Here is a 15,992-nt window from a genome sequence, read left to right as displayed (position 1 = left end):
CCTCAACAAAACACAAAACACCATGGCTGCTCCCCCCCCCCCCACCAAATTCTGAAATTCCATAAAAAATAAATGACTAATTCCATTCCATTTCAAGAACACACACCCCAAATGGGTCTATCTTCAATTCCATCAAAATGACAAAATTAACAATTATTTCAACAATTGGTGCAATAGATAAAATAAAATTTGGTGGTGGTGGTGTGTCGATTGGTAGTGGACAGTGGCGGCGCTGCTTTCACCGGAGTTCGTCAGCGGCGGCGTTGCGCTCAAATACGATTTCACGACGATTGGAGTATCAGTTTTGGACAATTTTTATTGGGGTGTGCTCGCGTTGAGGTGGCGCACCTGTTGGGATTGGTCCGCGATGCCAAAAGTCACCGAAGCTCCGGCGACGGCGGCAGGCGGTGGTGGATTCGCGATTTGACGGTGGCGACGACGCCAACTTGGTTGATTCAAGTTGAGTTGGTCACATGAATTTTTGGAAATGTAAACATATTATGAATCAAAATCTGGTCCTTCTCCTCAATTAATCCGAATTCCTGTGCTTCCAAAAATGCTTTCAAAAGAAAAGAAAAATAGGAAATGAAAAGGAAAATTCAAAGAAGACAATATATATATATTAAAGAATAATAATTAATTTTTTATATAAGAAAATAATATTATGTGAAAAGTAGGTGGCATTACATGGCAGGTGTGTGTTGCTCACTTTCCATTACGCATTTAGGCGTCAGCGTTTGGGGGGGTATATATTCCATGTTTAAATAGTTCAGGGGGGTCATAGGACCCCTTCAAAGTATAGTTGTGTAGTTGAGATTTGGCGTAAAGGTTGGGGGAGGGTATTTGACCATTTTCTTTCATTAGAAATAACTATATTGATTTAACTAAAACTAAAGATGAATTAGTAAGTTCAATTATGATTTCAATTAACTTCATAGTAATTACATGATCAATTAAGTGCTTCGTACTGAGTAGAATGATTAATTGACAAATTTTATGTGAAATAATTCAAATTAAACCATTATTAGAAATAACTATATTGATTTAACTAAAATTAAAGATGAATTAGTAAGTTCAATTACGATTTCAATTAATCTCAATAATTAAATGATCAATTAAGTATTTTATCCTTAGTAAAATAATTAACTGACCAATTTTATTTTAAATGATTCAAATTAATCCATCATTATTAATAACTATGTTGATTTTAACTAAAATTAAACATGAATTAATGAGTTCACTTACAATTTTAATTAATATCATCGTAATTACATGATTAACTAAGTGTGTTCGTCCGGAGTAGAATGATCAATCGACCAATTTTATTTGAAATAATTCAAATTAGGGTATTATTAGTAATAACTAAATTGATTTAACTAAAATTGAAGATAAACTTACAATTTCAATTAATCTCATAGTAATTAAATTATCAACTAAGTGTGTTCGTCATGATTAGAGTGATTAATTGACCAATTTTATTTGAAATAAATCAAATTAAGCCATTATTCGTAATAACTAAATTGATAAAACTAAAATTAAAGATGAATTGATAAGTTTACTTACAATTTCAATTAATCTCATAGTAATTACATGATCAAATATATGTATTCGTCTCGAGGAGAGTGATCAATCGACCAATTTTATTTTAAATGATTCAAATTAAGTCATTATTAGTAATAAATAAATTAATTCTGACTAAATTAAAGATGAATTGATAAGTCCACTTACAATTTCAATTAGTGTATTCGTCCTTAATAGAATGATTAATTGATAAATTTTATTTAAAATGATTCAAATTAAGCAATTATTAGTAATAACTAAATTGATCTAACCAAAATTAAAGATAAGACCTTAGACAAGGGGACAAACATTTGAGTTCTCTTAAAAACATCTGAGCTTTACTATTTTAAATTATTTTCCAACATATATTCTATATGTTTGATAATTTTCAATAGATGAGTCATCTGTTACAACAACTTAGTCATCTGTTGCAATAGATGTCTATGTTTGTTTAATAATTTTCAATAGATAAGTCATTTATTATAACAGGTTAGCCATCTGTTGCAACATGTGTCTATTTGTTTGGTCATTTCCAACAGACGTCTTTATCCGTTTGATCATTTCCAACAGATGTCTTTATCTGTTTGGACATTTCCAACAGATGTCTTTATCTATTTAGTCATTTTCAACAGATTACTCATCTTTTGCAACATGTTAGTCATATATTGATTCAAATTAAGCTATTATATTAGTAATAACTAAATTTATTTAACTAGAATTAAACATGAATTAATAAGTTCAACTACAGTTTCAATTAATCTCATGGTACTTACACTATCAACTAAGTGTGTTCGTCCTGAGTAGAGTGATCAATTGACCAATTTTATTTGAAATGATTAAAACCAAACAATAGTTAGAAATAACTATATTGATTAAACTAAAGTTAAAGATGAATTAGTAAGTTCACTTACAATTTCAATTAATTTTATAGTAATTACATGATCAAATAAGTGTTTTGTCTTAAGTAGAATGATCAATTGACCAATTTTATTTGAAATAATTAAAATCAAGAAATTATTAGTAATAATTAAATTAATTTAACTAAAATTAAAGATGAATTGATAATTTTAATTACGATTTCAGTTAATCTCATAGTTAGTAATTACATGATCATCTAAGTGTATTAGTCTTGAGTAAAGTGTTAATTGACCAATTTTATTTGAAATGATTCAAATTAAGATGTTATTAGTAATAACTACATTGATATAACTAAAATTAAAGATGAATTGATAAGTTCAATTACGATTTCAATTATTCTCATATTAATTACATGATCATCTTAGTGTATTCGTTCTGAGTCTAGTGACCAATTGACTAATTTTATTTGAAATGATTCAAATTAAGCCATTATTAGTAATAGCCAAATTGATTTAATAATTACAATTTCAATTAATCTCATAATAATTACATGATCATTTAAGCGTATAACCTATTGCAACAGATTTAATCTGTTGCAATAGATGAGTCATTTGTTGAAAATTATCATACAGCTATACACACATGTTGCAATAGATTAGTTATCTGTTGTACCAAATGTCTTTATCTGTTGGTCATTTACAATAGATGACCAATCTATTGCAACATATGACTTTATCTGTTTGTTATTTCCAACAGATTACTAATCTGTTGCAATAGGTGACTAATCTGTTGCAACAAATGTCTTTATCTGTTTGGTTATTTTCAACAGATTACTCATCTTTTGCAACATCTTAGTCATCTATTGATTCATATTAAGCCATTATATTAGTAATAACTAAATTAATTTAACTTGTATTAATAAGTTCAATTACTGTTTCAATTAATCTCATGGTAATTACACGATCAACTAAGTGTGTTCGTCCTGAGTAGAGTGATCAATTGACCACTTTTAATTGAAATGATTCAAACCAAGCCATAATTAGAAATAATTATATTGATTTAACTGAAATTAAAGATGAATTATTAAGTTCACTTATAATTTCAATTAATTTTATAGTAATTACATGATCAACTAAGTGTTTCGTCTTAAGTAGAATGATCAATTGACCAATTTTATTTGAAATAATTAAAATCAAGAAATTATTAGTAATAATTAAATTAATTTAACTAAAATTAAAGATGAATTGATAATTTTAATTACGATTTCAGTTAATCTCATAGTTAGTAATTACATGATCATCTAAGTGTATTAGTCTTGAGTAAAGTGTTAATTGACTAATTTTATTTGAAATGATTCAAATTAAGATGTTATTAGTAATAACTACATTGATATAAATAAAATTAAAAATTAATTGATAAGTTCAATTACGATTTCAATTAACATGTTGCAATAGATGAGTAATCTGTTGCAAAAGACCAAACAGTTAAAGACATTTGTTGAAAATGACCAAACATATATAGACATCTGTTGCAATAGATGACTAACCTGTTGCAATATCTAACTCATCTATTGAAAATTATCCAACAAATATAGACATCTATTGCAACAGATGACTAAATTGTTGCAACATATGACTCATCCATTGAAAATTATTAAATAGATAAGATATATGTGAACTCAGAACCAAAATGAGCCACATAATTTAAAAAGTGACCAAAATAGGTCACCTATTTAAAAAGTTACCAAAATAAGCTAAACGTAATCATTATGTTTTCTATTTTTTTCTTAACGATCAATTAACGGAGTTGACTTTTACAATTTCTTACGTTTTATATTTTTTTTTGTAAAACATAAAAAATTCTTATGTTTTATAAAAAAAAATATAAAACGTAAGAATTTCTTACATTTTTCACGATGACCGAGGAAAAAAATACAGTGAATCATCAAATCAATTAAAAAGATACTAAAAAATAAGTTGTTCAACATAACAAAAAGTTACGTTCTTAACTTTTTTATAGCAGTGGTCCTCCACCCACAGTTTCTTTTTCCACAAATGTCCCATCACGTCTACTTTTTTCTCCTTTTACATATAATAATTATGAATTTTTTGATTAGTTAAATTTATTTATATTTTACATGTAATTCAAATAATTTATTTTTTTCTCTATATAATAAATTTTTACGTTTTAAATAAAAAAATTTAAAAATAGAAGTATCAATTACCTCATTAACTTAACAATTTTCTTATATTTATTCTATATCAAAAAATAATCACTTCTATCCTTAATTATCCGATTTATCTCTAAAAAAATTATACTTTTGAGTTTTCCTCTACTCCAAAATAGTGAAATGTTGAATTATCGTCGATCAAATATGCTACTATATACAATAATTATATTTTTTTCGTGTGTTAAAAATATGAAATTAATTTTTTCGGATAGTGATTCACTGTAGTTTTTTATTAGTGTTTCGATTAGGATATTGAGGAGACTCACATGCATAAATTCGTTTCATATTATAATTAATGGAGTAAAAAATCACAATTTAATTTAGGAACATTCCTAAATTAATATAAGAAAGTATATTTTTTTAGGAACACTCCTAAAAAAATATAATTCTTGTATATAGTAGCATATTTGATCGACGATAATTCAACATTTCACTATTTTGGAGTAGAGAAAAACTCAAAAGTATAATTTTTTTAAAGAGAAATCGGATAATTAAGGATAGAAGTGATTATTTTTTGATATAGAATAAATATAAGAAAATTGTTAAGTTAATGAGGTAATTGATACTTCTTTTTTTATTTATTTTTATATAAAACGTAAAAATTTACTAGAAAAAACAAATTATTTAAACTACATGCAAAATCTAAATAAATTTAACTAATAAAAAAATTCATAATTATCATATGTAAAAAGAGAAAAAAGTAGAAGTGATAGGACATTTGTGGAAAAAAGAATTGTGGGTGGGGGACCACTGCTATAAAAAAGTTAAGAACGTAACTTTTTGTTACGTTGAACAACTCTTTTTTTAAGTACATTTTTAATTGATTTGACAATTCATTGTATTTTTTCTTCGGTTATTGTGTAACACGTAAGAATTTCTTACGTAAAAAAAATATAAAATGTAAAAAATTCTTACGTTTTTGTAAAAGTCAACTCCGTTAGTTGATCGTTAAGAAAAAAAGTAAAAAACGTAATAAATTATTACGTTTAGCCTATTTTGGTAACTTTTAAATAGGTGACCTATTTTGGTCACTTTTTTAATTCCGTGGCTCATTTTGATTCCGAGTTCAAAATACGTTGAAAATCAATTTAAAATACTAAAGCTTAAATATTTTTAGGAGAACACAAACATTTGTCCCCTTGTCTAAGGTCTTGTATTAAAGACTTGTCTTCAATTTTAATTAAATTAATCTAGTTATTATTAATAATTGCTTAATTTGAATAGACAAATGACTAACCTGTTATAAACATCTGTTGCAATAGATGACTAACTTATTGCAACAAATAGATAATCTATTGAAAAATAATTAAAATACTAGGGAACTCAAATATTTTTAGGAGAACACAAATGTTTGTTCCATTGTCGTAGAGACGTCTTTAATTTTAGCTAAATCAATTTAATTATTACTAATAATTGCTTAATTTGAATCAACGGATGACTAGCATGTTGCATAAGATGATTCATCTGTTGAAAATTATCAAACAGATAGAAAATATGTTGTAACAGATGGGTCAACTATTAGAAAGGAATTAAAATATTAGGGAACTTAAACGTTTTTAGGAGAACTCAAATGTTTGTCCCTTTGATCCTTTTGCATTGGATGTATGGTATATTATTTTTGTTTTCTTTACCTGTTTCATGAAATTTTTCATGTGTTTTACTTATTCGTTGTGCCCCTGTTGAATTTTTTTTTTTTAAATTTAGGTCAAATTTTGTTCGTATATCACTTGGACATTACTTCATAACTTATTTTGTAAGTAAAATTATAATTCTTGTTGAATTTCTTATTTGGTGTATCTGCTACTGCTACAATGGATAGAACCTGCAACATGAATCCAATATATGAGTCATCTATTGCAACAAGTGAGTAATCTGTTGCAATATACGACTAATCTGTTGCAACAAATTACTCATTTGTTGGATTTGTTTTATAGTGTTGTAATATAAATCCAACATATGGGTCATCTGTTGCAACAGATTAGTCATATATGTTGCAACAGATTACTCATTTGTTGCAACAAATTAGTCATATATGTTGCAACAGATTAGTCATATATGTTGCAACAGATTACTCATTTGTTGCAACAAATTCGTCATATATGTTGCAACAGATTAGTCATATATGTTGCAACATATTACTAATCTGTGCAGCAGATTACTCATATATGTTGCAACAGATTACTAATCTGCGCAACATATTAGTCATATATGTTGCAACAGATTACTAATTTGTGCAACAGATTAGTCATATATGTTGCAACAAATACTCATCTGTTGGATTCACGTTACATGTTTTATCCATTATTAAAAAATAACAGTAGCAGATATATCCATATGAGAAATTCAACTAAAAAATAACAAAAATTAAAAAAAATAACAAAAAACATAAAAAAATAACAAACACCAACAAATCAAGTTCCTCATTTTCGTCATAACTTAAAAGCCCTAATTTTTTACTTGTGAAAATCGAAAAGAAGCGATTGAAAGTTGTCACGTCGACTGGCGGTTGAAAGTAAAAAAGGAACGGGCAAGAACTCAAAACTATTTGTTGCCAGAAGTTGAAGTTGCACAAGATTGAAGGGAGAAATTTGAAAAGTTATTGGTTGGGAGAAGTTAGAGAGAGAAACTATCGAGAGAAAGAGAGAAGAGAGAGAGATTGATTTGCAGAGGAAGACAAGTTTTGTGGGTGTAGGTTAATTTGTATTTTTGAAAGAGTAAAAAGTTTAGAAAATATTAATCAAATCCACAATTAACCTAATCAAGTTTTTTTAATTATGTTTGACCCTTTAAATTGGTCAATGTCACCAATCCTTCATTCAAGATTTAAAAAACACCTTTCCTTCAATTTTCTCTTGAAACATCCTCTTGCAAAAAGTAAGGGTAAAATTATGTACATTAAATTCTTACAGTTTAATTCTGAACTCCGTCCATAACAAAAGTTTTGTACACCAAATTGCAGTTTTAATATATAGTGGATTATCCAACTTGCTAAATCACCAATTCTAAAGTAAAAAATCAAAATATTTACCAATTGAAAAATTTATACCATCAATATAGTTAATTACTTCTACAAAAGATAATTAATTTATATTTTTCTATTCTGTCTATCCACGTTAAGTACAAATAATTACAATTGCAAATTCATAATTTTTAAGTGTAGTAAATCAATATTTTAAATTAACTCAATGCAAAGAATCAAATTAATAAAAATAATTTTTATATTAATAATTCTTATAACTAATCTCTGCATTGGTGTAGAGATAAGATATATCATGTTACTAACATCATTATCATCACAACTTAACAAGTCATGCAAAGCAATAAAATAACCAAATATTCAAAAGAAAAATATCTCTATTATCTGTGTAGGACCCTTCTAACTACTTTTGAAGTACTTATTTAATTCTTTTGACAAAAGATTATACTCCCTCTCTTGAAAAGAATACTTTTTTAATTTATTTTAAAAAGAATGATATCTTTATTTTTTAAAAACACTTTAAATTTAATTTTTCACATGACATATTAGATATCACAAGATTAAAATATATTTTAGTAATTTGATATAATTTTAATTTAAGATGTATTTTTTTTATTTTTTTAAAATTTATGTCAAAATAAAATACATTATCATATTTATATTCTCATCCTTACAAAGTAATTATAAAAAAAAAAATTAATTATGTATCTTCATTGGAGGAGATAATTATATATCTCAACAGATTTAAAATAAAAAAAAAAAACAGATATCATGACCTAATTATGTATCTTTACCAAGGAAAAAATGCATTTTTATTGATGTATTATATATCACGACAGATTCAGAATTTTTAAAAATATATCGAAATCTAAGTATGTATCTTTACAAAGAAAAATATATCTTTATTGAATGTACTGGGAGTTAATTGTATATCTTGATAAATTTAAAATTAAAATTTTCAGTAATTATATAATTGCATAAAATATTAAAATTTTTATAATTAATTTTTAAATTATTGAAAGTTGTGTTGTTTGCCTTATTTAAATATGTAAACGGAGGATAATACAGTATTTAAAGATTTATATGGACAACGTTTTTGCGTATCAACATATCTTTCTAAGTATGATAGGTAATAATTTGTCTTTTTCCTATTTTATTTTTATTTTTCTGGTCAAACAAACTATAATATGAGATTTTTAATTTCTTTCATTAGTTTATACGCAAAGAAAATGACATTTAACAAATTTAGGAGAAATGATTTGTCTTCCTAATTTTCGAACGATGACAATGATGTAAAAAAATCCTTGTGTCGAAATAAAAGAGTAAGAAATCAATTTATATACAATAACAATAAGATATTTAGTATATTTTCATAAAATGGTGTCTGAAATTTAATATTTTTAATATTTTTTAACATTTTATATCAGCTACTCAAAATATTTTTCAGGTTACTAATTCAATATTTTATGAACGATTATCTACGTATATTTTCCTTTTTTTTTTAAAAATAAAAATTATATTCGGTGTTTGATATTCTTTAGGGGCGGACCTAGATTGAAAATATTGATACTCCGATAGTCGTTAAATTCGATACAAAATAGGTATAATTCTATAAAAAAAATATATAAAAATTGATATAAGATGAAAAAAAAACTTGTAAAATAAAAAAGATAGTTGGGTATTATGATTTTCATGCGGAACCTTAAAACTTTGGATGTCAATATATGTGTTTAAACTTTTCGAGCACCCACGACTCTTAAATTCTGGTCCGCCACTGGTATCGTTCGAACCCGAAATCTCTAATTAAGAATGAAGTAGTTTCACCATTACACGACAATCAGTGGCGGAGGTAGGATTTCTATCAAGGGGAGTCAAATGCAGGAAGCAAAAAAAATAAAATCTATCGTGAATGGGTCTCGAAATCGAGATCGTGAGGCTCTCTGCGTGAAAGTTTGTATCCCTTTATCACTGAACTAAATTTTTTACTTGTGTCAAGGAGGTTCAATTTAATATATATACACATAAAAAAGAACTTCATATATATATATATATAGAGAGAGAGAACTTTTTGACGAAAGAGTTCAGATGAATTGCCTAAGTCCACGTAGCTCCGCTCTGACCGCAACCCAGGTTGGTTACTTATATCTTTCAAGTGATAACCTAATGATGTAAACTTCTTGTATATTGTGAATGTATGGAAAGTTATGAACACATTTAATACATTTCACTCATGTGATATATTTTTCTATTCTCTGCATTACTTGTTTAGCTACTCCATGTACCAAACTTTCATTGTACTAAAAAATGAAGGACCTAAAAAAAAAATAAAAAAAATTAATAGAGTCTAACAACTTTCTATCTTCAAACATCACTTCATTTAATTTCTTTTCTTAGTTATTATCCAGAAGTTATGCAATTAAGGCAAATTGTTCAGATTAGCCATTTTGTTTTGTCATTAATTCAAAAAATGAGGTAGTTATGGAATCATAATAACCACACATATATGAGACAAATAGAAGACTAGTCATCAAGAAAAAATATATTAACAAAAATATCCTCCTTCCAGAAAAAAATCCAAATCAAATACTTACGACTCATCGCTACAACTGTCAGCAAGAAAAAATATTTTGACAAAACCCTTCTTCCAAAAGGAAAATTTAAAATCTAAGTACTTACTACTCACCGCTAAAACTGGCACCAAAAAGGTAGATTTTCTTTTTTCTTATTTTGTGTTATTATCATAAAAATTATACATTTTATGTCTTAATTTATGTAGCATCGTTTCATCGAGATTAAAATTTAAAAGAGAGCAAAAATTTAAAAGATTCTCCTCTTATACAAGCAATATAATTATGTACTTTATTGAGATGAAATTAAACACGTATATTCCTTCTATCTGCTCCCTATGATACTTTTATCTTTTTGAGATTCAGATTAAGTGAATTTTAACTAATATTTCAAAATTTATTTTGTTTATTATATTAACATGAAAAGAATTTCATCTTATGATACTTTCTATATAATCACTAAATACCTAAATTTATTTCTAGAATATTGAAGTAATTTGATCAAATTAAATTTAAAAATTTAGTCACTCTTGAAAAGTAAGAAATATAACATAAATTTGAGATTAGTGCAGTAATATAATGGTGACGAAAAAGGGCGTGACACTTTTCCAAGAAAAAAGTTTTCTTTTTTCTTTTCATTTTTATTAATGATTTACCACTTGGAAAATATTTTTTATAATTCCATTTTATTTTACATGATTCTTATTAACTCGACACTTGAAGTTACTAAATTAATATTATTATAATTTTTGAAACTCTAATTTAACTATTATTATTTTATATAATTATTTAATAATAAAAAATAAAATATTTTTTTAATTTCATAAATTAAACAAATAAATTAAAAATAATTATGAAGGGTCGAGTAAAACAAAATAAAAGTATATGACGTAAAAGGATGTGACACTTTCCCCCGTCGCCCCCCCCCCCCCCCCCCCCAAAAAAAAAGGTTTTCATTTTCTTTTTCTTTTCATTTATATTACTCATTTGCCACTTGAAAAGTACTTTAAAGTCAAACTCATATAATATAAAGTTTTAAAAGAGATAAAACAGAAGTAGAAGTCTACATATATATATATATATATATATATAACTAACTACTATTAACAAAAATTTCTCTTTCTTTTGCTTCAGAATTTTTTTTTTTTCAAGAAATTGAAGATGGCAGGAGGGGGAATTGGTACAATTGGTGTAAAAAAAGAAAGAGCTGAAAATTACAAAGGAAAAATCACACTTTATGTAATTATAGCTTGTATTGTTGCTGCTGTTGGTGGTTCACTCTTTGGATATGACATTGGAATTTCAGGTACATTAATTTAATTATAATTATTTCATAATATAATAATTATTGGAAAAACAAAAAAGATGTAGCTTTGTATGCTAAAAAGAACTTTTCCTTTTTTCCTTTTCTAGAATTGGAAGAAGGATAGAATTATTGATGTGTTGTTCGAATTTTTCAAAAAAGTTATCATAGTCGTGTTAAATCTTTAAACATTACATGTTTTAAGGATCTGACACGAGTGCAACGGCATTGTTAGAGAATTTGAGCAATGAGTTACATGACATGACATGTTTAAGTCTACAAACAAAGTTTTAAAAGTACTCTTAATTTTTTTTTTTGTCGAGTTAAAATAGGACAAGTAAATTAAAATGGAGGGAGTAATTATTTTATGAATTCGGCACAGGGCTACAGTATTTTTAAAGAATCCGAGCAATGTGTTACACTGCATCAGTCTCATAGAAGGAGGGACTCAGTCTCATAGAAGGAGGGACTTAATGGTTATGAGTAAAAGAATAAAAGTAGTAGTACTACATCATTATTATTGAATTGGACATTTATCCAAAATTTTCACCTTTTTGGAATTTCTTTTTTCCTCTTCTTTGTGATTTCAAGTAGGCTTTTGGTCATGTTTCATTGTAATAATAGAAAAAAAGTAGTTTTTGAAAATTAGAGTTATTTTGGCCATGAAATAAATTTGAGTTGTTTTTTTGTTGAATTTTTGTGAGTAATTGGGAGTGAAAACATTCTTTTGTTATTTTTGAATTTTTGAAAAAGGTGTATAAAGTAAAAAAAGAATTTTTTATGAATTTTATGGCCAAACATATTTTTCATAATTCAACTTCGGAAAAAGTAAAAAAAAAAAAATCATGGCCAAACAGGCCGCAAAATGCCAGCGTGTCAGAATATCTTATATTTTTGTTCGGAAAATGAATATCTCCAGAAAAGATTTTAAGTTCAATTTACTTTGTGACACGAATACAAGACTTCTTCCTACTCTGATATCATGTTGAATTGTGTCGCTATCTCATTTGAAAGTTTTTGTTGTTAAAGAGGACACACTTTTGTCTACTTGATTATATCTTGGACGATTATTCTATATTCCTACTTATGTTGCTCGGACTCTCCAAAAATATTGCTGCATCCATGTCGGATTATCCGACAAGTTACCACTTTTGGAGTATCCGACATGCACCTGACGACATTTTCAGAGAGTCTGAACAACATAGTTCCTACTTATGTTGCTCAGACTCTCCAAAAATATTGCCGCACGACGACATTTTAGAGAGTCTGAACATCATAGTTCCTATTTGCTCACTGATTACTGCATGAAACATAACAGGGGGAGTGACATCGATGGATGAATTTCTTCGTCGATTCTTCTACTCAGTATACCTAAAGAAACAACACGTCCACGAAGACAACTATTGCAAGTACAATAACCAAGTTCTTGCTGCATTTACCTCATCTTTGTACTTGGCTGGTTTAGTTGCATCTCTGGTAGCATCTCCTATCACTAGAAACTATGGTCGTCGTGCAAGTATAATATGCGGTGGCATTAGTTTCTTTGTTGGAGCGGTTCTTAATGCCGCTGCTATCAACCTTGGCATGCTTCTTTTGGGACGAATTATGCTAGGCATTGGAATTGGCTTCGGCAACCAGGTGATTCCCCTTGATCTTTAGCTGTCACAAGTTCCTATTCTGTTATCTGTATACAACAATAAGTAGGCCTCGATTACAAGTTCAGACCGGTTATATGAATCCTCACCAACCATGTCGGCCATATTCATTAGGCATAATACATATATAGACACATAAACTTGGCCTCAACTTGCAAATAAGCACTCCAGTTTTGAATATGCACGTCTAGACACTTCAACTTATCTTCACTGTGTTAGTTGAACACTTCAACTTACAAAACAATAATCTTGACACCTCCAAAATTGAGTGTCATCGGCGTTGCTTTTCCACGAGACACAATGGGAACGAGTTGGAGTGTTTAATTGCCAGTTTAGACCAAGTTGAGGTGTCTAGATATGCACTCTCATAGTTGGAGTGCTTACTTGTCAGTTGAGGCCAAGTTTGAATGTTTTTTTATACATTACGCCAGATGGATTACCTTCAAAAAGCGTAGACCTTTTAAAGAACTTTCTGTAATCACACATGTTTAGAAGTGAACAAGTATGAAATCCGGAAAAAGAATCGAATTGCACCATCCATGTAAAAGGTATTTTGCCACTTGTTCAAGACGATTTTCAACACAATCGCTATGAATATACAATTACCATCTAGGAGATTGGATAGTACATAAATTCTTCTATACTGTCAATGTATACAAGTTAAACTCATAAAAGTTATTCGGAACTTTCTAAGATAAATGTTTTTAACTCTGTGTCACTGCTTGAAGGCAGTTCCGTTATATTTATCAGAGATGGCACCAGCACATCTAAGAGGATGTCTGAACATGATGTTTCAATTAGCAACAACGCTCGGAATCTTCACAGCGAACATGATAAACTATGGAACAAGCAAACTTCATCCGTGGGGATGGAGACTTTCTTTAGGCCTAGCAGCAGGACCGGCTTTCGTGATGACAGTAGGAGGCCTGCTTCTCCCTGAGACACCGAACAGCTTAATCGAACAAGGAAACAAAGTTGAAGGAAGACGAGTTTTAGAGAAGATAAGAGGAACCGAGAACGTAGAAGCAGAATTTGAAGACATGGTGGATGCTAGTGAATTGGCTCAGTCTATTAAGCATCCGTTTAGAAATATTCTTAAAAGGAGAAACAGGCCGCAGTTAATTATGGCGATTTTGATGCCGACTTTTCAGATACTTACAGGCATTAACATCATACTATTTTATGCCCCGGTGTTGTTTCAGAGTATGGGGTTTAAAAGAACAGCCTCTCTTTATTCCTCCGCTTTGACTGGTGCAGTTCTTGCTTCATCTACTGTTGTATCGATGGCCACAGTCGATAGATGGGGTCGAAGAATTCTGCTTATTACCGGTGGAATCCAAATGATCATCTGCCAGGTAAAGATTTTCTAGTTATTTTCTCCGCATTTCTTTTCCTGGTTGCCAGCCTACGTAAAACTAGTCAATTACCTGAAGTTATTTTCGTAAGGAAAGAAAGTCCACTAAGGAAATCAGACATTTACACAAACTAACCAAATCTTCGCAGAAGGGTGATCGTGCAAATTGGCCTTTTGCCTTCTCCCTTCTAGATCAAAATCGAATGTCATCATTCTGGTCCCGACCTGACCTGACCTGAACAAGTACATCCACGATCCAACCTTTCACCTTGATTCATAATCAAGAGAGTTGATGGCTAAAGTATCCCGATTTTTGAAGTTACATACCTGATATTCAGTTATGAGAGTTTTCTACCTGAACTATCCTCAACTATTTATCAAAACACACCTCAACTATCAATTATTCACTTTTCCTTAATGAACGAACGATGGTGATATTTCAGGTAGGAAAAATGAACAATTGATAGTTGAGGTATGTAACTTGAAAAAACGGGGGTACCTTAGGTGTGTTTTTGACCCTTTACTCTAATCAAGAAAGTCGGGACCTAAAGGCACACAAATGACAAATCTTGATCTTCTTAGAATTCTGAAGTACATCGATCTCTTAGATTTTTCACTGTCATTATATAGAAGTTAAACCGCTCGTTTAGATCATATGAAGATAATTTGTTTTCCTTACAGGTTATTGTTGCCATAATCTTGGGACTCAAATTTGGTAGTGACAAGGAGCTATCAAGAGGTTACTCAATTATAGTAGTTGTTTTCATTTGCCTCTTTGTAGCTGCATTTGGATACTCATGGGGTCCTCTTGGTTGGACAGTGCCAAGTGAAATTTTCCCCTTAGAGACAAGATCAGCAGGCCAAAGTATCACAGTGACAGTGAATTTGTTCTTCACATTTGCAATAGCACAATCTTTCCTCTCACTTTTATGTGTTATGAGGTTCGGTATCTTCCTGTTTTTCACTGGTTGGATTGCTATCATGACCACCTTCGTCTACCTCTTCTTGCCTGAAACAAAGGGAGTTCCGATCGAAGAAATGATGCGCCTTTGGGAAAAGCATTGGTTCTGGAAGAAAGTTGTCTTGGAAGATCAACAAGCTAACACCACCACCAATGGATTCAATCATGCTTAACTGCACAATACATTTTTAACAATGTGAAAGGTGAATAGAGAAAATTCTATCTTGTTCATGTAGAATTTTGGTTCTATATATATGTAATGTAACTTTCTATTTTTAGCAACACTTCAATGCCAACGTCTCGTCTGATATGTTTATGACCACAAGATGTTCAAGAATGAAATCTTATTGGAACTGTCCATATCCGGTTCATCCTTCGGAATCATATCACATCCCAATCTGAAGATATAAGATGAATTGAGACGGTGGTATGTAAATACGTAATTATCTTGAATATATTAATCATTTCTTTATTTTTTTGATTGTCTGGAAGGAATAAAAGAAAGATCTTGTTGCAACAATTTCTGA

General features: G+C 29.0%; 1 protein-coding gene across 2 annotated transcripts in view; it reads left to right on the top strand.

The window, feature by feature from the left end:
* The window catches only part of LOC107877680 (sugar transport protein 7), a 22,266-nt gene extending 6,479 nt beyond the window's left edge, over positions 1–15,787 (top strand). The window contains exons 1-5 of one of the 2 annotated variants that reach the window (XM_016724369.2): positions 11,255–11,498; positions 12,814–13,133; positions 13,879–14,505; positions 15,186–15,243; positions 15,325–15,787. In XM_016724369.2, coding sequence (XP_016579855.2) covers positions 11,354–11,498; positions 12,814–13,133; positions 13,879–14,505; positions 15,186–15,243; positions 15,325–15,638 — 1,464 coding nt within the window. In that variant the 5' untranslated portion in view covers positions 11,255–11,353 and the 3' untranslated portion in view covers positions 15,639–15,787. Of the gene's footprint in view, positions 1–11,254; positions 11,499–12,813; positions 13,134–13,878; positions 14,506–15,185 lie in introns of those variants that run through there. The other variant, XM_016724368.2, reaches the window with a different exon arrangement.
* Positions 15,788–15,992: the final 205 nt, after the last annotated feature.

The sequence above is a fragment of the Capsicum annuum genome, chromosome 7, assembly GCF_002878395.1.
Source record: "Capsicum annuum cultivar UCD-10X-F1 chromosome 7, UCD10Xv1.1, whole genome shotgun sequence".
Lineage (NCBI taxonomy): Eukaryota > Viridiplantae > Streptophyta > Magnoliopsida > Solanales > Solanaceae > Capsicum > Capsicum annuum.
This window is presented reverse-complemented; position numbering and strand designations above follow the sequence as displayed.